A 27,879-nucleotide genomic window follows, 5' to 3' on the forward strand; every position below is an offset into this window, starting at 1 on the left:
AAAAAAAAAATACCTGAATGTGATCAAATTTACTTATAGGGATATGGAAGTCAGATTTCAACTGTTATGGTTCAGACAGAGCAAGCAATTTTAAGATACTTTTCAATTTATTTCTATGAAGTTGACTTTATTCTCTTGATATCCTTTGTTGAAAGGCATACCTAGGTAGGCTCAGGAGCAGCAATTCTGTCCTGGGACCTAGCAAGTGATTGGTGCCTAGGCACATGTGCTTCTTGTCATTGGCTCAACAGATGTGTTCAGCTACGTCTCAGTAGTGCATTTTTGTTTAGGAAATATTTTTAGCTATGTATTTAACCCTTTTGCAGAGGTTAAACACATATTAATATGCACACAATAGTGCAGTAATAAAATGCTCTTACACATTACAGCATTTTCTTTTTGCATCTTTTATGTCACTTTTAGCACAAAGCTAAATTAGGTAGTGCCATCGATGTATAAAAATATATTCATTATTCATTTGTTTACTTAATTATTTATTACATTATCTAATTAACTAATTACTGTCAATGAAGTATAATGACTCAACTAGGTGCATGGTGCAATTTACAAAAGAAGGCAACCACAAAAAACGGTGAACAGGACCCTGTCTGTGACCCACATCTGAAATAAGTAACTTACTTTTTATTACTCTTCATTTATCCTTTTGAAGCTTCAGATTTAAAGGGACTCTAAAGTCACAATAAACTTTAACCAATCTGTTACCTGGAATTTCAAAGAAGAACTTGCCCAAAATACCAGATAATTTTTACTTTCACTCAATTTAAACAGAAATAGAGCCTTGTTTGTTTTTTGGTTTGATTGTTTGTTTTCTACGTGTCAAAAATATCTTTTTTTTTAAGCAGAAAATTTTAGGTATTGATCTAGAACCATTTTGGTAAATTTCATGCCATCATTTCACCAAATGCGATCATATAAAAAAAATTATTAACTTTTTCACTGAAATTATTTACATACCGCTTGTGCAATCATGACACAAATTATTGTAAAAGCTTCTCTGGGATCCCCTTTGTTCAGAAATAGCACATACATGGATTTACCATTAGTTTCTGGTAATTAGAATGCTGCTAACTGCAGCTGCGCACCACACTTCTATTTTTCGCGGCAGTGAAGGGGTTAATCAGGCAGCTTGTAAGGTTAATTTTAGCTGTAGTGTAGCAATTACCCTCCCATCTGGCACCTCCTGCCAGCTGATCCCTCCCAAACAGCTCTCTTGCCTCCCCCCACCAACACTCATCCCCATCATCAGGTACTGGCAGACAGTCTTTCAGTATGCACTTATTTTATTATATTTATATATTTATTTATTTTTATTTTATTTTTTTTCCTGCAGTTTAGTGATCCTCCTCTACCCTCCCACCTCCCTGATCCCCCCAAATAGCTCTCTAATCCTCCCCCTCCTACTAATGGCAGACATGCCAGAACCTAATAAATACATATAATTTTATTATATATATATATATATATATATATATATATATATATATATATATATAAAATTTTCTCTAGAGTAGTGGTCGCCTTACCTCCCCCCTCCAGCAATCATTACTTAGGTCACCCATTCCCCTTTTTTCTGTAGAGTAGCTCCACATTCTTTCCTCTCCCTTCATTTTTTTTTTATCTGCAGTGCAGGGACAATTTGCCTTTTTAATCACCCCTAGACAGCCTTTTTTTCTTACTTTGACAAGCAGGTAGTACATCCAATAGGAAGCATACAAGCCACACTATGTTTTTCTTTTGCTTTTACACTGCTGCTTTCCAATAGCTACAGCTATCGTCTTTCACTGCAACTGCAGAATGCTGCTATAGAAATACATTGTGTGGCTTGTATGCTTCCTATTGGATGTACTACCTGCCTTTCAAAGTAAGAAATAAAATGCTTTTACTGAGAGGTGGTCGGGGTAATTAACAAAGGCAGAAATAAATGTAAGTTTTTATCTTTAACTATCAAGTATCATTTATGGTATTACAGGTAGCCCTCAGTTTACATCGGGGTTAGGTTCCAAAAGGAATGGTTGTAAATCAAAACCGTTGTAAATTGAAACCCAGTTTATAATGAAAGTCAATGGGAAGTGAGGGAGATAGGTTCCAGGCCCCTCTCAAAATTGTCATAAGTAACACTTAATACATTATTTTTAAAGCTTTGAAATGAAGACTTTAAATGCTAAACAGCATTATAAACCTAATAAAATAATCACACAACACAGAATATATAATTAAACTAAGTTAAATGAACAAAAACATTTGCTAAACAGCATTATAAACCTAACAAAATAATCACAAAACACAGACTTCACTTGCATTTTTCTGCAAACAGTTCTTTCTATGCATTCCAATCTGGACTGATTTATAGACAGGAAGATCTTGTTCCTTTAAAATCTGCTCGATAGCTCAGGTCTGGTTAAACTGAGTAATTTCAGCCTGCTTGGCTTTGCTGCAACACAAGTGGACAGTTCCACCTACTGGCTATTTTAATAAATGTACTGCTTCGCAATGCTTTTCAATAGCAGTCACATGACTGGAAAAAAAGGTTGTTATTCTGAAACGGTGTAAATTGAACCGCTGTAAAACGAAGGCCACCTGTAATATAGATCATGGGCTAGATTACAAAGCATCTTAAAGCTATCTAGACTTTTTTAACCTGTACAATACATTTAATGAATAGTGCAGGAAGAGTTTATTAGTGCGTTCATTGTGCTTGTGGTACCCCTAGATTATTTCTTGAGCAATAACAAATTACTTTATACTATGAGCACAAAAATAGAAGCGATATTGACTGAGCTCAAGCGATGTTAACTCACAAAAGCACACATTTTTGAGCTTCACTTGTCATCTAGACCATTTTAAGCTTTTAAAGAATTGAAAAAACATTTTCATTTTACCATCATTTTAATAAATTATACTTTTTTTGTCCAATGTATTAGTATTAAACGCTACCTCTGAAGTACTAAGAGCAACTTGTTTTATTCTGATCAATGTTACAAACCTTTTTAGTATTAATTCATATTGTCTTACCTTTATAATAGGCATTTGAGTATGCAGCATTTACAAACTCTTTGAGGTTCTTTGATTTTTTAGCGGCTTCCAGCAATATTGGGATTGTTTCATTCATTCCATTCTTTAAATTCCACATGGCCTTTAGTAGACATGTCTTCCCTGTGTCAGGATCTAGGAATTAACAAAAAAACAGTCACTTGCAATTATTCTTGCATGGTCTTGCAGATAACATCTTCCTTAGGGTGGGAAAAAAGAGGAGATGAGGAGTAAAATATGTTTTTAAAGCTGACTTTTATTAGAAATACTCTGGTTGGTTTAGTTATTTGTGAGTGCATTGTATATAACACTAGATGATTGCTAGGAAGATATAACATGCTTTAAAGAATGCTTTGACAATCTGGAAAATATTCCTAGCACATCCAGGGTATGCAGGAAACAGACATTCCATTACATCTCTTAAAGGGACATAACACTCAAAATGTGTCGCAGCTTTTTGTTTTAGAATTTATTTTTTTATTGTGCTGAATAAAGTATTTTTTTTTTGTGCCAGAGTTTCCCTGTCAACCAGTGAGCAATACCTAGGTATAAGTTGCACTTCTGTCACCTTAAACAGCCTTTGCTTAATCTTTTTCATGCAAAAATATTTTTACGCTATTCTGCTACTCTTTTATATACATGATAGAAAAATCTAAAATATAATGAGCTCAATTTAATGTCCATGATCAATACTGTCCACTGCTCTCATTTATTATTGCACATGCAACCCCACCCCCTGCTTTAACACAACCAATCTTGCAAGAGCAGGGCCTGTCAATCATCCCAAACATATGAGTTCTAAGTAATTTAAAGTTCAAAATTGAAATGTGCATGGGGGCCTTTCATGTTTTGTATAGAAACATTTTTGCAATATATTTCCATTAGTGAAAATAATTCCTGTAAAAGTTATGCAAAATCACAGACCATACTATCATTAGCAAGTTACTGGATATTAAAAATCCAGGGTAAAGCACATTAACCAGTGAAGGTTAAGCAAAGTCGATTTAACTCGAGCACAACCTATATTTTCAATGGATTTCAATGGGCTAATTTGCGCTCGTATTACAAGTTTAAAGTTATGGGGGTCTATGTAAGAAGCAGCGGATGCTGACTCCGACCACTCCGCTTCAGTGATTGACACCCCTGCTAGTGGCCAATTGGTCACGAATCTGCAGGGGGTGGTATTGTACAAGCACTGCTGGTGCAATGATAAATGCCTACAGTATCGATGTGCGGCAGACATGATTCGCTATATCGTATCATGTCCGTCCGCACATTAATAAATGGACCCCATAGTCTGCACTCGAGCGAAAGCTGAAACTGTGCTAGAATATTTAGTTTGACTTGAGATCTGAAGTAAGCTTTAAGGTTATAAAAAAAGTTGCATAAAACACATACAAAACATATTAACAAAGTTTTACGCACATATATACAATTTAATAAACAATATATCATATTAAAGGGACAGTAAAGTCATAATTAGACATTCATGATTTAGACAGAGCATATAACTTTAAACAACTTTCAACTTTATTTCTATCATTTAATTTTCTTCCTTCTCTTGTTATCCTTTGCTGAAAGGTTTATCTAGGAAAGCTCAGGAACAGCAAAGAACCTAGGTTCCAGCTGCTGATTGATGGCTGCATATATATACTGATTGTCATTGGCTCACCCATGTATTCAGTTAGAAACCAGTAGTGTATTACTGCTCCTTCAACAAATGATACCAAGAGAAGCAAATTTGATTATAGAAGTAAACTGGAAAGTTGTTTAAAATTGTATGTTCTTCCTAAATCATGAAAGAAAATTTTTGGGTTTCATGTCCCTTTTAATATTAATAAAATATGTTTTAAAAGGGTTAAAAAGCATATGGTATTTAGCAAGGTGTTTGACTGGAAAGGACCCCAGTGTGTGTGTGTGTGTGTGTGTGTGTGTGTGTATATATATATATATATATATATATATATGTGTGTGTGTGTGTTTATATAAATATATGTGTATACATGTGTATTTATGTGTTTATATGTGTAAATATATATGTACACACATACATACACATGTATACACTTATATAGACATATATAAACTTTATAGCCCTATAGCCCTTCCCAGTCAAATACCATGAAACAAGCAATATAGTTTTTTTCTAGAAATACTTAAAATTCCTATGTTCTTTACAAAATGATATTTTTATTTTAAAATAAATATTTAAATATATATATATATATATATATATATATATATAATATCTATCTTTATGACATTTCAGTGTCTTCACTAATTCATCACTTAAAATGCAATGAGCGCCAGCAACTTATATTCTATGTGGATTACCTTTGCTATATAGATATATGAGTGAAGATATATATTCTACAAAAAAATAATAGTATATACCTATAGAAATATATATTTTAAAATAAAAATAACTTTTTCTTCTAGAAAGAACAGAGGAATGTAAAATGTACATGTCAGCTGTATTAGTTAAAAGCACATTAGGTTGGTGAGCTTTAAAATGAATATGGATTTAGAAAGTAAGACGGCTAGATTTGGAGTTTTGTCGGTAACGACCCGAAAAACTAACGCCCGCGTTTTACTGGCCGCACCATAAAAATAACTCTGGTATCGAGAGTCCACATAAAGGCTGCGTTAGGCTCCAAAAAAGGAGCATAGAGCATTTTTAACGCAGCTTCAACTCTCGATACCAGAGTTGCTTACAGACGCAGCCAGCCTCAAAAACGTGCTCGTGCACGATTCTCCCATAGGAAACAATGGGGCTGTTTGAGCTGAAAAAAAACCTAACACCTGCAAAAAAGCTGCGTTCAGCTCCTAACGCAGCCCCATTGTTTGCTATGCGGTAACCCTTCCGACGTCTGCACTCTAACACTCTAACATGTACCCCGAGTCTAAAGACCACTAACCTTACACTTATTAACCCCTAATCTGCCGCCCCCGCTATCGCTGACCCCTGCATATTATTATTAACCCCTAATCTGCCGCTCCGTAAACCGCCGCTACTTACATTATCCCTATGTACCCCTAATCTGCTGCCCTAACATCGCCGACCCCTATATTATATTTATTAACCCCTAATCTGCCCCCCACAACGTCGCCTCCACCTGCCTACACTTATTAACCCCTAATCTGCCGACCGGACCGCACCACTATTATAATAAAGTTATTAACCCCTAATCCGCCTCACTAACCCTATCATAAATAGTATTAACCCCTAATCTGCCCTCCCTAACATCGCCGACACCTAACTTCAATTATTAACCCCTAATCTGCCGACCGAATCTCGCCGCTATTCTAATAAATGTATTAACCCCTAAAGCTAAGTCTAACCCTAATACTAACACCCCCCTAAATTAAATATAATTTAAATCTAACAAAATTAATTAACTCTTATTAAATAAATTATTCCTATTTAAAGCTAAATACTTACCTATAAAATAAATCCTAATATAGCTACAATATAAATTATAATTATATTATAGCTATTTTAGGATTTATATTTATTTTACAGGTAACTTTGTATTTATTTTAACCAGGTACAATAGCTATTAAATAGTTAAGAACTATTTAATAGCTAAAATAGTTAAAATAATTAAAAATTTACCTGTAAAAGAAATCCTAACCTAAGTTACAAATAAACCTAACACTAGACTATCAATAAATTAATTAAATAAACTACCTACAATTACCTACAATTAACCTAACACTACACTATCAATAAATTAATTAAATACAATTGCTACAAATAAATACAATTAAATAAACTAGCTAAAGTACAAAAAATAAAAAAGAACTAAGTTACAAAAAATAAAAAAATATCTACAAACATAAGAAAAATATTACAACAATTTTAAACTAATTACACCTACTCTAAGCCCCCTAATAAAACAACAAAGCCCCCCAAAATAAAAAATGCCCTACCCTATTCTAAATTACTAAAGTTAAAAGCTCTTTTACCTTACCAGCCCTGAACAGGGCCCTTTGCGGGGCATGCCCCAAGAAGTTCAGCTCTTTTGCCTGTAAAAAAAAAACATACAATACCCCCCCCCCAACATTACAACCCACCACCCACATACCCCTAATCTAACCCAAACCCCCCTTAAATAAACCTAACACTAAGCCCCTGAAGATCATCCTACCTTGTCTTCACCTCACCAGGTATCATCGATCCGTCCTGGCTCCAAAATCTTCATCCAACCCAAGCGGGGGTTGGCAATCCATCATCCGGTGCCTGAAGAGGTCCAGAAGAGGCTCCAAAGTCTTCATCCTATCCGGGAAGAAGAGGCGATCCGGACCGGCAACCATCTTGATCCAAGCGGCATCTTCTATCTTCATCCAATGATGACCGGCTCCATCCTGAAGACCTCCACCCCGGACCCATCTTCTTCCGGCGACGTCCAACTGAAGAATGACGGTTCCTTTAAGGGACGTCATCCAAGATGGCGTCCCTCGAATTCCGATTGGCTGATAGGATTCTATCAGCCAATCGGAATTAAGGTAGGAATATTCTGATTGGCTGATGGAATCAGCCAATCAGAATCAAGTTCAATCCGATTGGCTGATCCAATCAGCCAATCAGATTGAGCTCGCATTCTATTGGCTGATCGGAACAGCGGACGGCAGATTAGGGGTTAATAAGTGTAGGTAGCTGGCGGCGACGTTGTGGGGGGCAGATTAGGGGTTAATAAATATAATACAGGGGTCGGCGGTGTTAGGGGCAGCAGATTAGGGGTACATAGGGATAATGTAGCTGGCGGCGGTGTGCGGACGGCAGATTAGGGGTTAATAAGTGTAGGTAGCTGGCGGCGACGTTGTGGGGGGCAGATTAGGGGTTAATAAATATAATACAGGGGTCGGCGGTGTTAGGGGCAGCAGATTAGGGGTACATAAGTATAACGTAGGTGGCGGTCGGCAGATTAGGGGTTAAAAAAATTTAATCGAGTGTCGGCGATGTGGGGGGACCTCGGTTTAGGGGTACATAGGTAGTTTATGGGTGTTAGTGTACTTTAGAGCACAGTAGTTAAGAGCTTTATAAACCGGCGTTAGCCCAGAAAGCTCTTAACTACTGACTTTTTTCCTGCGGCTGGAGTTTTGTCGTTAGATGTCTAACGCTCACTTCAGAAACGACTCTAAATACCGGAGTTAGGAAGATCCCATTGAAAAGATAGGATACGCAATTGACGTAAGGGGATCTGCGGTATGGAAAAGTCGCGGCTGAAAAGTGAGCGTTAGACCCTATTTTGAGTGACTCTAAATACCGGCGGTAGCCTAAAACCAGTCTTAGGAGCCTCTAACGCTGGTTTTCACGGCTACCGCCAAACTCCAAATCTAGGTCTAAGTTTGGTGGATACATGCAGCACCACAAAAAAAATCAAATAAATCATGATGCAGACATTTTCTTTACCACACACGCAAGAAAGCTATAATTTAGAGACAACAGAATGTCGGATGCACAGAACTACTGATTAGACAACAACAATAAAATAAGTATCATATTATGGATGCTCATCATTGGGAGACATAGAGCCCAAGGGGCCGATTTATGATGGCTCGAATAGGGCCATCTCGCCCTGTTTCCATGCGAGCCTTTAGGACTGCTGCTCCTTAACTGTATCCGCCACTTCTGAGTGGCGTACAGCAATCAACCCGATCCTATACGATCAGGTTGATTGACACCCCCTGCTATCGACCGATTGGCCGCAAATCTGCAGGGGGCGGCTATGCACAAGCAGTTCACTAGAACTGCTTGTGCAATGCTGAATGAGGACAGCATATACTGTCCGCATTCGGCGATGTCTGTCGGACATGATAGGCTGCAGTATTTTATGTCAGATAGATATTAGTAAATCGGCCCCCAAGTATCTAAAGGTCTCTGGGCTGGCAAGATTTTTTAAGAAAACTCACCAGTATTATGAAGCCCCTAGTAGAATTCTCTAAGGGATGTTTGTGATGAAGATGCATAAATTATAATAGGTGTCACAAAAAAGCCATAGTTTAATAATTATATGAGAAGAATAAATGATGTATTGAAATAAATAGGCAGTAAAAAAAAATAATTAAATTGCATAACAAATCATAACAAAATTGTATTTTAAAATAAATATTAAAAGTATGCAGAAAAAAAATGATTTAAAGGGACAGTCTAAGCAACGAACTTACTTTTATCATCAGATATGCTTTGTTCTCTTGGTATTCTTAGTTTAAGAATAAGAATAATGGGTAGGCTCATATGCTAATTTCTAAGCTCTTGAAGGCCTCCTCTTATCACAATGCATTTTACATTTTTCACAGCTAGAGGGCATTAGTTCATCTGTGCCATATAGATAACATTGTACTCACGCCCGTGGAGTTACTTATGAGAGGGCACTGATTGGCTAAAATGCAAGTCTGTCAAAAGAACTGAAATTAGGGGGCAGTCTGCAGACGTTTGTATACAAGATAATTACAGAGTATAAAATATATTAAAATAATTGTGTTGGTTAAACTGGAGAAAGACAATAAAGAGATTATCTATCTTTATAAACAATAACAATTCTGGAGTAGACTGCCCCTTTAATTAACACAGTAGAAAAAAGTAATAAAACTATGCTAGCAAGCAAAAAAATGCTGCACATTTCGTAATTGTGTGAGTATGAAATTCAAAGTTCATTATTTTCCATATTGTAAAATGTATTTCCCAGACTCTGTTAGTGGTAGGCGCAGCATATTCTTGAACTTTTTTTCCTTCTATCTCCCCTTATGGTAATCCCGGCTCCCCCTTTCTATCTCTCTTATCTTATGTTATTAGCATTTTGGGTACCACCAAGATTCTCTTGGTATTCTTTGGTGAAAAGCATACATCGATAGGCCTAGAAGCAGCATTTTTTTACTGGAAGCTTGCTAGTGACTGGTGGCTGCACAGATATGTCTCTTGTCATTAGATCAGCAGATGTGTTCAACAAGGTCCCAGAAGTGCATTACTGGTCTGGAAATTAATTTCCATTTAACCATATTGCACAAGTTAAATACATAATAGGGCAATAATATAGGGCCAGATTATGAGTGGAGCGCTATTTAGCACTTTCACTAGCCTTCTAATTGCTCTAGAAGTAAATATTTTGTGCGTGTTGGGTTGGTATTACGAGTTGAAAGCAAAAAGTTATCGCTCTCGCACTAACCCGACGTGCGCAAAAAGCGGAACTTAAGATATTGCGCACGCGATAACCTATTCCCCCATAGAAGTCAATGGAGTAAAAAAAGTGGAAAAACATCCAACTCACCTGGAAACCCGATTGCATATTCTTAAAGGGACACTGAACCCAAAAAAAATATTTTGTGATTCAGATAGAGCATGACATTTTAAGCAACTTTCTAATTTACTCCCATTATAAAAATTTCTTCATTCTCTTGGTATCTTTATTTGAAATGCAAGAATGTAAGTTTAAATGCCGGCCCATTTTTGGTGAACATCCTGGGTTGTTCTTGCTGATTGGTGGATAAATTCATCCACCAATAAAAAAGTGCTGTCCAGAGTCTGAACCAAAAAAGAAGCTTAGATGCCTACTTTTTAAAATAAAGATGGCAAGACAACAAAGAAAATTTGATAATAGGAGTAAATTAGAAAGTTGCTTAAAATTGCATGCTCTATCTGAATCACGAAAGAAAAAACATTTGGGTTCAGTGTCCCTTTAAGGGTGCTAACCGGACATGAAAATATGAATATTTCACATTTCATTGTTTATTACATAGCAGAATATGTTCTATTTATTCCTAATTACATATTTATATATTTATATGAAGGTATTTTGGTGCAATATATATGTATATACCTATATATATATATATATATATATATATATATATATATATATGACTATATATAGATATATACATATATATATACTCACCGGCCACTTAATTACACCTGGTCAATTGCTTGGTAACACAAATTTTTAATCAGCCAATCACATGGCAGCAGCATTTAGGAATCAAGACATGGTGAAGACGACTTGCTGAAGTTCAAACCAAGCATTAGATTGTGGAAGAAAGGGGATTTAAGTGACTTTGAACGGGCATGTTTGTTGGTCCCAGACGGGCTGGTCTGAGTATTTAAAAAACTGCTGATTTACTGGGATTTTCATGCACAACCATCTCTAGGGTTTACAGAGAACGGTCTGAAAAAGAGAAAATATCCAGTGAGCGGCAGTTGTGTGTATTTCAGAGGATAATGGGCAGACTGATTTGAGATGATAGAAAGGCAACAGTAACTCAAATAACCACTCGTTACAACCAAGGTATGCAGAATAGCATCTCTGAACGCATAACATGTCAAACCTTGAAGCAGATGGGCTACAGCAGCAGAAGACCACACTGGGTGCAACTTCTGTCAGCTAAGAACTGGAAACTGAGGTTACAATTCGCTCAGGCTCACCAAAATTGGACAGTAGAAGATTGGAAAAATGTTGCCTGGTCTGATGAGTCTCGATTTCAGCTGCAACATTGAGATGGTAGGGTCAGAATTTGGCGTAAACAACATGAAAGCAGGGATCCATCCTGCTTTGTATCAACGGTTCAGGCTGGTGGTGGTGGAGTAATGGTGTGGGGGATATTTTCTTGGCAAACTTTGGGCCCCTTAGTACCAATTGAGCATCATTTCAAAGTGGCCAGTGAGTGTATAAACTTAAAACATATTCTGCTATGTGCAGAACATTGCTTTTACATGTATTCATCTACTTAACTGCAAAGGGTACAGGTATATGTCTATATATGTATTTATATGAGTATATATGAGTATATATGTCTGTAAATACATATATACACATATAAATACATAAATACATATATAGACATTTATACATACATACATTTCCATCTTTATACATGGATATGTAGGTATCTCAATGTTAAAGCCCGTTGCAACACCTGACATATCATATCTTTTAGCCCTTATAACTTTTTTTGTGCAATATTGTTTAGAAATATTTTTATTAGATTGTGTTATTATGAGTGTAACTGTACTTTGTAAAGTATTTTTGTGAGACTTTTTTGTTTTGCAAGACAGTTAACCACAGTTCTGAGAACACGCTAACCCGACAAGTGTTAAAGGGACATTATACACTCAATTTTTCTTTGCATAATTGTTTTGTAAATGATTTTCATTTATATAGCCTATACAGCTTTTTTTTTTTCTTTTTTTTTTTTAAATAATATATAGTTTTGCTTATTTTTAATTAACATTGCACTGATTGTCAGACTCCTAACCAAGCCCCAAAGTTTTAGGAGAATACCGACGTATACCTACTCCAGCTTGCTTCTGTTTGTGTAAACTGTAAAGGGTCTTTTCATGTGCAGGGGAAGGGGGAGGGGGGTATCTAAATATTTATATAATATAAGTGTCAGTGGGTGTTCTAGCTAATCCTTTTAACAGAGCTATATTGGGAACTTCTAAGTAAGTTTTTAAACTGTTTTATACTGAATTTTTATATCAGTATCTGTGTATATTATTCTTTATAGTAGTGTCTATTACATGCAGTTAAAGTGAATGTCAATTTAGATGAGTCGGTGCCCGGTTTTTAATAATCCTATTAAAAACAAGGGCACTTTAATTCTTCAAAATTTACATTTCACTTGTTTTCTTCAAATATTTACCTTTTAATCTTCACAGCCGCTCCAGCGATTCCCCCATCCGTCGGAAGCCTCTTCATACATCAGAAATGATGAATCCGGCTTCCTCTAATCACAGCTTCCCCCTGGGGGAATCATGGCCTGAGGCAATGCAGTGATTAGAGAAAGCCAGATTCGCCATTTTGGACCTGTGAAGAGGACTTGCGACGGGCGGAGGAATCGCTGGAGCGGCTGTAAGGATTAAATGGTAAGTATTTGAAGAAAATAAGTGAAATGTACATTTTGATTAATTAAAGTGCCCTTGTTTTTAATAGGATTATTAAAAACCGGGCACCAATTCATCTAAATTGACATTCCCTTTAAATGAAAATTGGTGTATACGGTCCCTTTAACTTCAATTGCACTAAAGTGATCGCTTGTACTTTCAACTTGTAATACCAGACCAATTTAACCTGCAAGCAAACGAACGCAGAAACCCGATATTGCTTGCGTGTACACGTTTGCTATTCACTCACATTTTTTTGTCCCTTTAATTATATGTTCCGGCAACTATTTATTATTATTGAATATTAATTAAAATGATTATTAAATATTTGCTCACTATCTATTTACTATATTTATGTCTTATTAGTATCTTTTTTGCCACATATATAATTACACAAAAGTAGTGCAGACATAATAGCAGCCTAAAGAACCCTTGTGATAGTAACACAAATTCCCTAAAAAGGCATAAAGCTCAAAACCACTGCGGTTTCTCTATTTGGAATATCTGTTCTCTCTTATAACAACTGGCAGCCTAGAGTACAAATTGCTTTAAATATTTAAAATTAAAACAAATCATAAAACAACAATTTACTTTACAAAATTAGATTTAAGACCAGAATAAATCATAGTGACAGTGTCAGACTGGTCTACAACAGCTGACTTTGTTTATAACAAATAGCAAAACAAAACAAAACAAAAAAAGTGACTCTTGAGTTGAGTTTTAATAAAACTGAGGCTTCATATGGTAAAATTATTAACAATAAATATTTAATTATTTTATTTTAGTTTTTTGCAATAGAAAGCAGTGTTCTAAAGTACATATTTAATCTTGAATAAAGAATATTGAGTGATGAGCGGTCAGTTGATGCATCCCCATGTGACTAGCATGCTCTGTAAACCACATGTTCAGACAAAGTATTCTGTCAGGAAGCAAAGCAAATGTAGAAGATAACAGCTCTTAAACTAATCCTTTAAAGTGCTGAGCATCAATAAGTGAAAACGAAATTACATAATGAGCTAAGCAATTTAGTCAGACAGCATTAGAAGAATAAGCTTATTTAATTCCAAGTAAAAACAACTGTGAATTACATTATGGAATTACAGAAAATTGTCATATACTGACCATAAATGTATACTTTAAATATATACGTGTAGTTCCTTTACAAATTACATCTTGCTGGTTGATTTACTTATTAAATTTTGTGGCAGCCATAATTCTAAGTGCCACTGTTACCTTCTCAGACTTGCCAAATATAAAAAATATTTCATAGTGATTTGCATATGAAATCTAAAGTAATATACCAAAGGGTTACTCCAATTTGTTTTTTATGTTTGCGGTTTAGCAGCAATAGTATTTAACAGTTTTTATAGGATTTGAAATCTAAATATTTATTAGTCAATCTTACACCAGTTATTAGCCTAGGTCAGATAGCATAACGTTTGCATCTCCACCCTTTCTACAATCTTTGCCATTCAGGGGATTGGAGCAGACTTCAGACAAGGGGCCCAATAATCAGAAACTTGCCAGCATATTTATTTATTTATTTATAAAATATTTTACCAGGAAGGATACATTGAGATTTCTCTTGTTTTCAAGTATGTCCTGGGACCACAAAACTCCTGGGACCACAAAAGCATAGACAGAAATCACGCAAAATCTTTGGGGGCTTTTTTAAGCATTTATTGTAATGTATGTGCATCTCACATCTAAGATCTGCATAGAGAGATAAGCAGCTCTTAAGTAGTGATGTCGCGAACTGTTCGCCGGAGAACAGTTCCCGGCGAACATAGCTTGTTCGCCGCTGCAGACGAACATATGCGATGTTCGATCTGCCCCCTATGTGTCATCATTGAGGAAACTTTGACCCTGTATCTCACAGCCTTCTGACACATTTGAGCCAATCAGCAGCAGACACTCCCTCACAGACCCTCCCAGCTCCTTGGCAGCAGCCATTTTAGATTCATTACGATCTTGCTTTCTTAGTGAGAGGAGCTTTAGTGTTGCTGCTGCTGACATTATAGGGAAATAGATAGCTAGGCTAGTGTATTTAGTGTCCACTACAGTCCAGAAGGACTCATCTAATCTCTGCTGTAAGGACAGCACCCCAAAAAGACCTTTTTAGGGCTATAACTTCAGTCGTTTTTTTTGTTTTTTATTTGTAATTTTATTTGCATTTGCCTGGCTTTCAGCCTGTGTGTGAGGCTGACAGCATATGCTGTGATTGGTGCCACCACTGATATCTGCTTAACATTAGTGTAAATTTAACCAACAAAACTTTTAAATCATTTTGCTAGTGTAATCTAATTTCATTTTCTATCAAGTCTGTGTGTCAGGCTTACACAGCATATACTGTGGTTAATTGCTCTGTGCCAGCCACCACTCATATCTGCTTAACATTAGTGTAAATTTAAACAACAAAACTTTTAAATCATTTTGCTAGTGTAATCTAATTTCATTTTCTATCAGGCCTGTGTGTCAGGGTTACACAGCATACACTGTGGTTAATTGCTGTACCAGCCACCACTCATATCTGCTTAACATTATTGTAAATTTAAAAAAAAAAACTTTTAAATCATTTTGCTAGTGTAATCTAATTTAATTTTCCATCAGGTCCTTATATCTGGTGTAACATTAGTGTAAATTTTTAAAAAAAAATATTTTTTACATCAGTCCTCTTCTAGTGTTATTTAATTTTAGTTGCCAGGCCAGCCTGGCTGCCATTAGTGCCAGCCTGTGTGTCAGGCTGCCAGCATATACTGTGCCTACTTCCATCCTCAGTGCCAGTCCACCACTCCTATCTGGTGTAACATTAGTTTAAATTTTGTAAAAAAAAAACTTTTATATCAGTCTTCTAGTGTTATTTAATTTTAGTTGCCAGGCCAGCCTGTCACTAGTGCCAGCCTGTGTGTCAGGCTGCCAGCACATACTGTGCCTACTTCTATCCTGAGTGCCATCACTCCTATCTGTTGTAACATTAGTGTAACTTTAAAAAAAAAACTTTTACATCAGTCTGCTATTGTTATTTAATTGCAGTTGCCTGTCTGCCAGCGTGTGTGCCAGGCCCACTTTCCAACTAGTGCCACGAATCATATTTGTTATAACAGTAGTGTAAATATTTTAAATAAAAACTTTTTTGACTGTGAATCATCAGTGTGCTAGTGCAATTGAATTGCAGTTGCCTGCCTGCCAGCGTGTGTGCCAGGCCCACTTGCCAACTAGTGCCACCAATCATATTTGTTATAACAGTATTGTAAATATTTAAAATAAAAACTTTTTTGACTGAGAAACATCAGTCATCTAGTGTAATTTAATTGCAGTTGCCTGCCTGCCAGCGTGTGCGCCAGGCCCACTTGCCAACTAGTGCCACCAATCATATTTGTTATAACAGTATTGTAAATATTTAAAATAAAAACTTTTTTGACTGAGAAACATAAGTCATCTAGTGTAATCTAATTGCAGTTGCCTTCCTCCCAGTGTGTGTGCCAGGCCCACTTGCCAACTAGTGCCACCAATCATATTTGTTATAACAGTAGTGTAAATATTTTAAAAAAATATTTTTTGACTGTGAAACATCAGTCTGCTAATGTAATCTAATTGAAGTTGCCTTCAATGTATCTATCTATCTCGTGGTTGTGCAAATGGACTGTTTGCGGTTGTTTGCGGTGCGTTACACGGGGAGTTTGGTCTGTCACTGTGAAGCGGGCGTAACCCTTACACTACCTGATCGATACAACATCATACCTGATGTTTTAAAGCACGTTATTCCAAACAATTTAGGAATGTTAGGTGATTTAGGCCCTTTATGGGTTAAAACCAGACTCTGCATCAACTATGTAATTTTCCCTGGGAGTTTTGCCATGGATCCCCCTCCGGCATGCCACAGTCCAGGTGTTAGTCCCCTTGAAACAACTTTTCCATCACTATTGTGGCCAGAAAGAGTCCTTGTGGGTTTTAAAGTTCGCCTGCCTATTGAAGTCAATGGCGGTTCGCCCGGTTTGCGAACATTTGCGGAAGTTCGAGTCCGCCGTTCGAGAACCTAAATTTTTAGGTTCGCGACATCACTACTCTTAAGCTTTAAAATTTGCCTTTATAAATTTGTCTGAGGGACTTCACAGTACTGACGAGGCTTCTTAGATTATATCAACAGAGTGGAAGGTTTAGATAATTGATTGAGTCATTGATGCTTTTCCCTTTGCTCTTTCATAACTGACCCAATGGGCCCATGCAATCTACTCAATTTAAACAGATCTCCACAGATCCTCCAGCTCACTTGCAGTTGGCACTCCTGCATATTTCTATCCACAGAAACAGTTATTTACCAGAGTACTGGTGGTGCTTATTGATGAGCCTAGTAAAGTGGCGAACAGCCAGTATGTGGAAACTCCCATTTAGAATACTCAATGACCTAAACTCTCATCTTTCAAAAAAGGAGACTGAATGTCGGCCATGCAAAAATTATGCCCTGGGTCCTTCTCATCTATCTCCCACCTTCTACATTACACTTGTGCACAGTGTGCTAGTGACTGATAGCACCACACATGGGGATAAGGAAGAGAAGAGAGTGTTATGTTTGGTTGGCATGATCTTGACCACAGACCAGCACCGCTGCTACAAGAATGCAGTGCACAGCATCACACAATACACAGAAAAAAATAAAAAAATATTTTGCAGTAGACCCCCTTACTCATGCACCCTAAGTGGTTTGCTTTCCATGTGTGTATATTTGTGTAAAAATCATTGAAGAATATTCTTTTTAACTAAGCTGTCATAAACTGTTGTTTGACGAACCAGAACACGCCTGTGTTTTCATGGAAATGTGCTTATTGACCTGCATGCAAACATAAATCACTTGCAGAGGGCAAACATATGGCTGGCTTTATACCTAGATGTAATAGACACTACTATAAAAAAGAATATGCACAGATACTGATCTAAAATTTCAGTGTAAATCCTTTTAAAAACTTACTTAGAAGCTCCCTGTTTAGCACTGTTGATGAGGTTAGGCTGGGACACCCAATGAAAGGGACTGGGAAAGCAGAAAGAGCAGACTACCCCCTCCATTGGATATGAAAAGACCAATTACACAAACAGGAGAAAGCAGGAATCTGTAGACTTCAGTCTACATCTGATACTTTGGGGCTTGGTTAGAAGTCTGAAAATCAGCACATTGTTATTAAAAAATAAGTAAAACTATACATTGTTACAAAAACACTTCAAGATGGGCTATACAGGTAGCCCTCAGTTTACGCCAGGGTTAGGTTCCAGAAGGAATGGTTGTAAATAGAAACCGTTGTAAATTGAAACCGAGTTTATAATGTAAGTCTATGGGAAGTGAGGAAGGCCCCTCTTAAAATTGTCATAAGTAACACCTAATACATTACTTTTAAAGCTCTGAAATGAAGACTTTAAATGCTAAACAGCATTATAAACCTAATAAAATAATCACACAACACAGAATATATAATTAAACTAAGTTTAATTAACAAAAACATTTGCTAACAGCATTATAAACCTAATAAAATACTCATACAACACAGACTTTACTTTAGTGCTCTCCATTGTTAGGATCTTAGATAATATCGGGTCTGCAGCTATTCTATGCATTCCAGTATGGACATATTTATAGGCAGGAAGATCTTGTTCCTTTGAAAGCTGCTCGATAGCTCAGGTCTGGTTACACTGATTAATTTCAGCTTGCTTGTGTTGCATAGCTTTGCTGCAAAACAAGCGGACAGCTCCACCTACTGGCTATTTTAATCAATGCACTGCTTCTCAATGCTTTTCAATAGCAGTCACATGACTGGAAAAAAATTTTGTTATTCTGAAACGGTGCAAATAGAACCGTTGTAAACCGAGGGCCACCTGTATATGGATCATCTACAAAACATTTATGCAATGAAAAATCTAGTATATAATGTCCCTTTAATAAAATAAACATATCATTGGTGATGATGAATGTTGGAACAACATGGCATCTGTTGTATAGAGATTTATATTAGGACTTGGTAGATAGTCAACAGCCAGTGGCACGTGAGTGTTAAAGGGCCTATTTATCATGATGTGAGTGGACATGATCCGATATTGCTGATCATGTCCGCTGCACATCGATAAATCCTGACAGCATACGCTCTCTGCATTTATCATTGCACCAGCAGTTCTGGTGAACTGCTGGTGCAATACCGCCCCCTGCAGATTCGCAGCCAATCGGCTGCTAGTAGGGGGTGTTAATCAACCCGATCGTATTGGAGCGGGTTGATTTCTGGCCTCACAGCAGGCGGACAGGTTATGGAGCAGCAGTCTTTAAGATCGCTGCTTCATAACTTGCGTTTCGGGGCATCAAGCTCGATACGGAGCTTGGTAAATAGGCCCCTAAGGCTTGACCTCACTGTTAGTACTCCAAATAGAGTTATGGTAAACTGAGACTCACATATTAATTAGGGTGGACACCCAGACAGTAGTTTATCAGCGTGGTCAGTATTTTTAGGATTTAGATCAATGTACTTAGTACATAAATAAAGGCCCTGCTAAAGTTAAACATCTTGTACATAAATGTGTTTGAATCTAATTTTAAACAAGAAATGTGTCAGATGTCACGTCGGCCACTGCAACATGGTTTAGAATATCTCTGTAAATCCATGTATGCACCTACAATATATTTAGTTTTCTTCTACAACTTACAAGCCTAAACAGTTTCATATAGAAACACAGAGCAGGGCCATACACAGTCAATTAACAATAATTTTGTGTAAGACAAGAGGTTTTTTTTTTTGTTTTTTTTGTTTTTTAATTTGCACAACTTCCTTACATTTTATATTTTCAGCATAAATGAACAAATAAAGAAAATAAAGTGTCTGTTATGTATATGATCCTGGCAAGTGAGCGCTCACATATACAGTGATGCAAATATACCTTTAAATTCAGTGTTAGTTAGGAGTTTCATGGTTTTCTGTAGATACTCTTGAAGTCCAGCAAGGTCCTCTGCATCATCTTTAGCGACAGCACTGAAGATTCTATCTCGTGTATACACATCTGAAGGGTCTATGTCAGGAGGCCTAGCAAGAGAGCACAACAGATACTACAAATAAGTCCATAATTATATTATGCACTGTAAATACTCAATCAGACTTACTTAAAGGGTCAAGTAAAAATTAAACTTTAATGATTCAGGCAGAGCACACAATGTTGAACAACTTTTCATTTCGCATCTATTATCTAAAAATGCACAATCTTTTTATTTGTACACTTTCTGAGGCACTAGTTCCTACCGAGCATGTGCAAGATTCACAGGATATACGTATATCTATTCTGTGATTGGTCGATGGCTGTCACATGTTGCATTAAAAAAGGAAAATGTAACTAACTATCAGCTAGATTACAAGTTATGCGCGCTATATGGAAATTAACGAACGCAACAAAGTTGCGTTATTTAACCCCCTATAGCGCAGCCATTACACCCGGCTGCTTGTGGGTGCAATATGGTGTTTTTAAGCTCCATACCGCACACAAATCAAGTGCTGTTTTGACATGCTCGTGCTGCTCGCAACACCTGTGATCGAGGAAAGAAAAGTTCTGTAATGCAGCCCCATTGATGTCTATGGGGAAAAAACTAACGTTTAAACCTAACACCCTAACATAAACCCCGAGTCTAAACACCCCTAATCTGCCCCCCCCCCACCGACATCACCGGCACCTACATAATGTTATTAACCCCTAATCTGCCGCCCCCAATATCGCCGCCACCTACATAACGATATTAACCCCCACACTGCCGCTCCCAATATCGCTGCCACTATACTTAAGTTATTAACCCCTATTCCCCTGCACCCCAACATTGCCGCAATTAAATAAAGCTATTAACCCCTAAACCTCTGACCTCCCACCTCACTACCACTAAATAAACCTATTAACCCCTAAACTGCCAGCCCCCCCACATCGCAACAACCTAAATTAAACTATTAACCCCTAAACCTAACCCTAACATAACCCTAACACCCCCTAACTTTAACATAATTAAAATATAGCTAAATTAAACTTACAGTTATTAACTAAATAATTCCTATTTAAAACTAAGTATATACTTACCTGTGAAATAAAATCTAAGCTAGCTACAATTTAACTAATAGTTACATTGTAGCTATCTTAGGTTTTATTTTTATTTCACAGGTAAGTTTGTATTTATTTTAACTAGGTAGACTAGTTAGTAAATAGTTTATTTATTTACTAACTACCTAGTTAAAATAAATACAAACTTACCTGTGAAATAAAACCTAACCTGCCTTATTCTAAAACCTAACATTACAAAAAATAACAAACACTAAAATTACAAAAAATAAAAAAACTACCATTACAAAAAATAACAAACGAAATTATCCAAAACAATAAAAATTATTTCTATTCTAATACCCTTTAAAAAACAAAATAAATAAAAAAAAAAAAAAAAAAACTAATCTATAATAAACTACCAAGGGCCCTTAAAAGGGCCTTTTGGGGGGCCTTTAAAGGGCCTTTTGTAGGGCATTGCCCTAAAGTTAACAGCTCTTTTGCTACAAAACAAAACAAACACCCCCTAACAGTATACAACCCCCCCTCAAACCCACAAAATAAAGTAAAACATAATCTACCCATTGCCCTGAAAAAGACATTTGTAAGGGTATTTAGCTCTTTTGCTGCCCAAGCCCTAATCTAAAAATAAAAACCCACCCCAAAACGAAAAAAAATACATTACACAAAATAACAAACAAATTATCAAAAATAATAAAAATTATTCCTATTTTAATACCCATTTAAAAAAAAAAAACACCCCAAAATAAAAAACCTAATCTAGAATAAACTACCAATAGCCCTTAAAAGGGCCTTTTGTAGGGTATTGCCCTAAGTTAAACAGCTCTTTTACCTAAAAAAAAAAAATACAAAGTCCAACTAACATTACAACCACCCACCCAAACCCACAAAATAAAAAATCTATCTAAAAAACCTAATCTACCCATTGTCCTGAATGAGAGCGGCTTAAATCCTATTGGCTGATTTGAACAGCCAATAGGATTTTAGCAGCTCTAATTCCTATTGGCTGATTCAAATTTTTTAGCTAATAGGAATGCAAGGGATGCCATTTTAAAACTGCATCCCTTGCATTGAAGTGCACGGCGGTGACCGTATGAAGAGGATGCTCCGCGCCGGATGTCTTCAGGATGGACCCACTCCACGCCTCCTGGATGAAGATAGAAGAGGCCGTCTGGATGAAGACTTCTCGCCGCCTGGATGAAGACTTCTCACCGCCTGGATGAAGATCGTTCAATCGGGACTTCAAAAATTGTAAGTGGATCGTCGGGGGTTAGTGTTAGGGTTTTTTTTAAGGGTTTTTGGGTGGGTTTTTTTTTAGATTAGGGTTTGGGCTATTCCTAAACAAGCTAAATGCCCTTTTAAGGGCAATGCCCATACAAATGCCCTTTTCAGGGCAATGGGTAGATTAGGTTTTTGTTAGAGTTAGGATTTTTATTTTGGGGGGTTGGTTGGGTGTTGGGTTTCACTGTTGGGGGGTCTTTGTATTTTTTTAAAAGGTAAAAGAGCTGTTTAACTTAGGGCAAAGCCCTACAAAAGGCCTTTTTAAGGGCTTTTGGTAGTTTATTGTAGGCTAGGGTTTTTTTTATTTTGGGTGGGCTTTTTTATTTTTATAGGGCTATTAGATTAGATGTAATTTGTTTTTATTTTGAATAATTTTGTTTGTTATTTTTTGTAATTTAGTGTTTGTTATTTTTTGTAATTTAGTCTTTTTTATTTTTTTTAATTAGATACTTTGTAATTTTTAGAGTAGTATTAGGATTTTTTTAATGTGTAATTTAGTTTATTTAATTGGTAGTTAGTTTAATTTTAGTTTAATAATTATATTAGTTGAATAGTTAGTTTAAACTTAGTTATTTTAATTTGACAGGTAAGTTTTAATTTAATTTAAGATAGGGGGTGTTAGGTTTAGGGGTTACTAGTTTAATTTAGTTTATTGCGTTGTGGGGGGCTTGCGATTTAGGGGTTAATAGGTTTATTATAGTGGCGGCGGTGTAGGGCTTAATAACTTTCAGTGGGGGCGATATGGGCGGATGGCAGATTAGGGGTTAATAATATTTAAATAGTGTTTGCTATGTGGGAGGGCGGTGGTTTAGGGGTCAATAACTTTATTATAGGGGTGATGATGTTAGGGGGGTGGCGGAATAGGGGTTAATAATTATTTTTATTGGCGGCGATGTCGGGAGCAGCAGATTAGGGGTTAATAACTTTAATATAGTATTGGCGAAGCGGGAGGGCTTCGGTTTAGGGGTTAATAGGTAGTTTATGGGTGTTTAGTGTACTTTACAGCAGTTTAGTTATGAGTTTTATGTTACAGTTTTGTCGCGTAAAACTCATAACTACTGCTTTTAGATTGCGGTACGTATCTTGTCGTTTTAGGTTGTAATGCAGGTTATTTTGCCTCACTACAAAACTCGTAATGGCAGCGCTATGGAAGTCCCATGAACAAAACGTAATTTTTACGTGTGCGGGACTGACGTTGCGTTACAGGCTAAAAGGCTTGCGGCACAGCTATACTGACAAGACTTGTAATGGCTGCGGTGCTGTTTTAACGCTGAAATTACCATTTTTTCAGCGTTAAAACACGAACGCAAAACTTGTAATCTAGGTGTTTGACATTAGTCAGAAAACAAATCTACTACTCATTTGAAATTAAAGTGCATTGTAAATTCATTATATATTTATTCATTGTGCAATTCTGCTGAATGTATCGGTTCTTTAAAGGAGTATTAAAATATTGTTTTCTTTGTTTCATTTAAAAGAGAGCATTTAAAAAAATAATTGAAGTTAGTCTTTTCTCAAAGTGAATGTTTCTGTACTGAGGAAAAAAAGAAGTTTTTATGCTTGTAAAAAATGTAATTGTACATCAATAAGGAAGTAGGAATGATATATTTCTGCCAGTAAACATTCAGTCCTTAAAGGGATAGTCTAGTCAAAAATTAACTTTCATGATTCAGATAGAGCAGGCAATTTCAAACAACTTTCTAATTTACTCCTATTATCAATTTTTCTTTGTTCTCTTGGTATCTTTATTTGAAAAAGCAAGAATGTAAGCTTAGGAGCTGGCCCATTTTTGGTTTTGATACAGCTATCAAAAAGCCAGCAATGTCACTGACCTATCAACGTGCACTGCCTCTGTCACACACTGACCCCACTTGCAATGCAACTGGATGGTGTCCAACATGAAGATGCTGAGCTTCACCAACATTCTGTTGAAGTTGTGTCCAACTGTGTCATATCTCTTTAAACTGAAACGTGTAGAAAGCTTGTGCTTGTGTTCAAATGATACTGCTATATTATTGTTTACTGAGTGATGGTGACATCCCCCATATTGGAGAAGACCATGCCATGACAACCATCCATGTTTAAAAAACAACAGGAGACAATAACACTTTTCAAAATGCACTCTGTTAGCTGGAACAAAGGAAATATTTGAGTGTAAACAGACAATTTATTTCTTTATATAAAAAAAATTTAATTTATGAATTTAAAATATATTTAAAAATATTGTTAAAGTTTATTTTACAAAAATGTCAAAGTACATAAATGCATACTATTAATCATTTTCTTTTTATTCACTTTTAACGTTGATACATTTTAATTCCTGGGCTACATTGTGTGCATTCTCAGACATATATTTGTTCTGCTTGTCCTAGTAGCATTTCAGAATTTCAATATTTACATCCTGAAAGCCATTTGTGACCACATCCCCAAGAGTACACAAGAACCATTTTTAAAAGCTCATCTGAAGGATTTTTATCACAACTTTCCCAGGCCACAAAATATTTGACAATAATGAGCTGAAATGAACTGATGAGAGTAGGACAAGATACTTGTAGAAACTATTATATAGGCATTTATTATTTAAAGGTGAATTGTCAAGAATATGACCAATGCACTTTGATCAATAAAACCATACTATTCTATTGCAATTTATTCTATGATTTAGGAAGGAATTACTTGACCAAAAAGCTGACGCAGGAAGCAGTCTCTTCAGATATTACTGGCTCATCCTAGTTACATAGAGCTGAGAAGGATTTAAAGCAAATGTAAATATATGCCCATTAGACAGAGCTATACATTCTACATATTGAAAGGATGTCAGTGATTTCAATAGCACTTAACCCCCAGAGCTGACTCTAAGGTTTGTGAGGCCAGGTGCAAGGTAAAATTTGAGGCCATTTAATGTTTGCAAGCTATTTAGAGTTGAATTTTAGTACGTAGTTATACGCTCCTACTATACATTTGTATTACATTTAAAATACTGTTTGTGTATGTGCACCATCTTTACTGACCACCAGGCTAAATTTTACCCAATACTAAGCTAAAATGGGCTAATATTAAAAATGTTCATTTTTAATGCACAAATTATCATTAAATACATCTTTGATAAATTATGCAATTCATGTGTGCTTTGGATAGCAGAAAATGATATAATTTCATATAATTTCATAATGCCGGTTTTATACTGCATATAGATATATACTGTAAATATATATATATACACACAAAAATGTTTGTCAAATATTAAAGTTGTAAAACAGTGAATTATTTTTAATGGAGTAAAACTTAAAATATGGCTTGATAGCCAAAGTTTATTTTTTCTTGGTAATTCAATGTAATTTGTTTCTTAATTAATGTATTGATTAATTAATTAATTAGTCTTCAGCATATTAGCTGGTACAGACACAACTCCTTGTATTGATAGATACCAGCTTTAGAATAATTTAAAAAGCAATGAGTATCTCAGACAGTATTCATAACAACTGTTTCCCTAGCTTTAAACAATATTGTAGGAAAGTTAGATAATCTTTTCCAAAGGATTGTGAGTGACCCCTTTACAACTGATGCAGCATTTAAATGTAATAGGTGCATTGGCTGGTGAGTTAGCTCAGTTGGTAAATTCCCTGACTACAACAAAAAGCCTGTTTAAAATATCCAAGGTCACAGGTTCAAATCCTGGCAGGGCTGACTGCATCCTTCATCCGTTGGAGGTCAATAAAATGAGTACCATTAAAATGGTTATTAATAACAACTATTACTATTCAGCAGCTGATTTGGTTAATACTGAGCGCAAGCATTGAAAAAGCGCCACTGGGAGAAAGGCGCTCTATAAATGCTAGTTATTATTATTATTATTGAGGAAATAAATTACTGTAAATTGTTCAGGGGCAGTACTATTCTTGTCATTGTATCAATTTGTACTAGCAAATCTGTGGTAATATTTTACTATAACTTTATTTGTTATAACTTTTATTTATAACTAACAATGGGTACACTTATACAAGTCACAGGACAATGCGCCACAAAGGGCATGGTGTCACAAAAAAATGAATAGAAAATATACACAATCATATAAGTGACAGTAGTATATAGTCTATACTGATACAGTACCTTTCAAGATTTTCTATGAGTTAGATAACTTTCAACTGCAAAAGATATCTATAACTTTATTTGTATCAGTATGAATAATTGTGTATTATTTACAACTTGCAAACATATTCTGTTCTATATTATATGGCATTGATTTTCAAATATTATCATTATTATTATTATTATTAATGATAATAATAAAAAATTGTACCTGCCAACATTTAGCCAGGAGTCATAGCAGTCCGTGTTTGGAGTCATAGCAATACAGGGACTCTGTCAGAGTGGGGGAAGAGAGTCAAAACATGTAGTGGGTAGAGTTAGACAGGACATGTGCGGGTCTGGGCTGGCTGGGAGCATCAATGAGTGGTCACTGGTTTCACTTTGTGCAACTGGACATTTATATAAAGTAGATGGGGCAGATGTACAGTTAAAGAGAACTCCCAGACTGGAACTAATCACACAAAATGCAGGACAGTTGGGAGATAACGTAAATCAGATCATTTTAAAGCATGTCTGAAAATAAAAATATTACCTGAAAATTATAATATTAATATAGATTGAGGGCTATGCTGGTTGCAAGGCGCTAGTCGGCACTACAAGCTCCCCCACAGCAAGCTTGCAAAAAAACAAACAATGCATTTAGTGTCCCTTTAAAACAAATATACTTTTCTGAGATATAATGTGTCCATTCAGATTCAAGGCGATGTAGCACAGATTACAATGATATTAATGACCCATAAGCAATATAAGATAAGTAAATTAATGGAACAGAGTTATGTATATGAACACAATGACCTAGAAAATAAATGTAAGGAATGTTATGTTTAAAGAACACAATGCCCCTTTTGAAAACAAGATAGTATGTGCTCCTCATGTCATAGAAACATAAACATGAAAGGGGTTCTCTGCGGTTAACTTCATGAAGTAAACTAAGGAGACAATCACTGTAAGAAACTGTGAATAAAGCAGAACAGGAATAAGAGGAAGGACAGACATGCTAGGGCAAGGTAACCAGCAGAAGTTAAGTGAGCAACAAAATATGGAGGGATACACTCATGCAGAGTATGGGCACACCTTAGTTTAGTGTACACAAATGATTAGTATCATCAAATGCTCAGGAAGGTTGGTAATGAAAACACCTGGCACAATATCGTTATTGTTGTTGGTTCTTAAATGTTTTGTTTGTAATGGAACTGATGCAAATTAGTTAGATGAGAGTCTGGGTGGAGGGGAACTATATTTATCCTAATAATAATAGAAATGTACTGTATATACCTCATCCTTTTGTTTAGAACAGTGATTCTCAACCCCAGTGTTGGATCACTCAGTTAAACAGATATTTTAATGTGTAAAGCTCTATAGCAGCTTTGATATACATGAAACTATGTGTGTCTATGTATATAAATTCAGTAACTTAAGCAATCATAAAAGAGCAACATAGATTGGACTAAAATCATATATTGAGACCATTCCTAGGTCAACAGAGATTTAGTCATTCAAATATACCAAAAAGAGAA

At 36.0% G+C, this 27,879-nt stretch overlaps 1 protein-coding gene across 2 annotated transcripts in view; it reads right to left on the reverse strand.

Moving 5' to 3' along the window:
• The window catches only part of LOC128653055 (transient receptor potential cation channel subfamily V member 1), a 133,093-nt gene that overhangs the window by 69,856 nt on the left and 35,358 nt on the right, over positions 1-27,879 (reverse strand). For both annotated transcript variants that reach the window (XM_053706107.1, XM_053706106.1), the window contains 2 exons: positions 19,841-19,983; positions 3,034-3,186 (listed from right to left, as the gene is read on the reverse strand). In XM_053706107.1, the coding sequence (XP_053562082.1) occupies positions 3,034-3,186; positions 19,841-19,983 (296 nt within the window). The remainder of the gene's footprint in view (positions 1-3,033; positions 3,187-19,840; positions 19,984-27,879) is intronic.

The sequence above is a fragment of the Bombina bombina genome, chromosome 3, assembly GCF_027579735.1.
Source record: "Bombina bombina isolate aBomBom1 chromosome 3, aBomBom1.pri, whole genome shotgun sequence".
NCBI classification, from domain to species: Eukaryota; Metazoa; Chordata; class Amphibia; order Anura; family Bombinatoridae; genus Bombina; species Bombina bombina.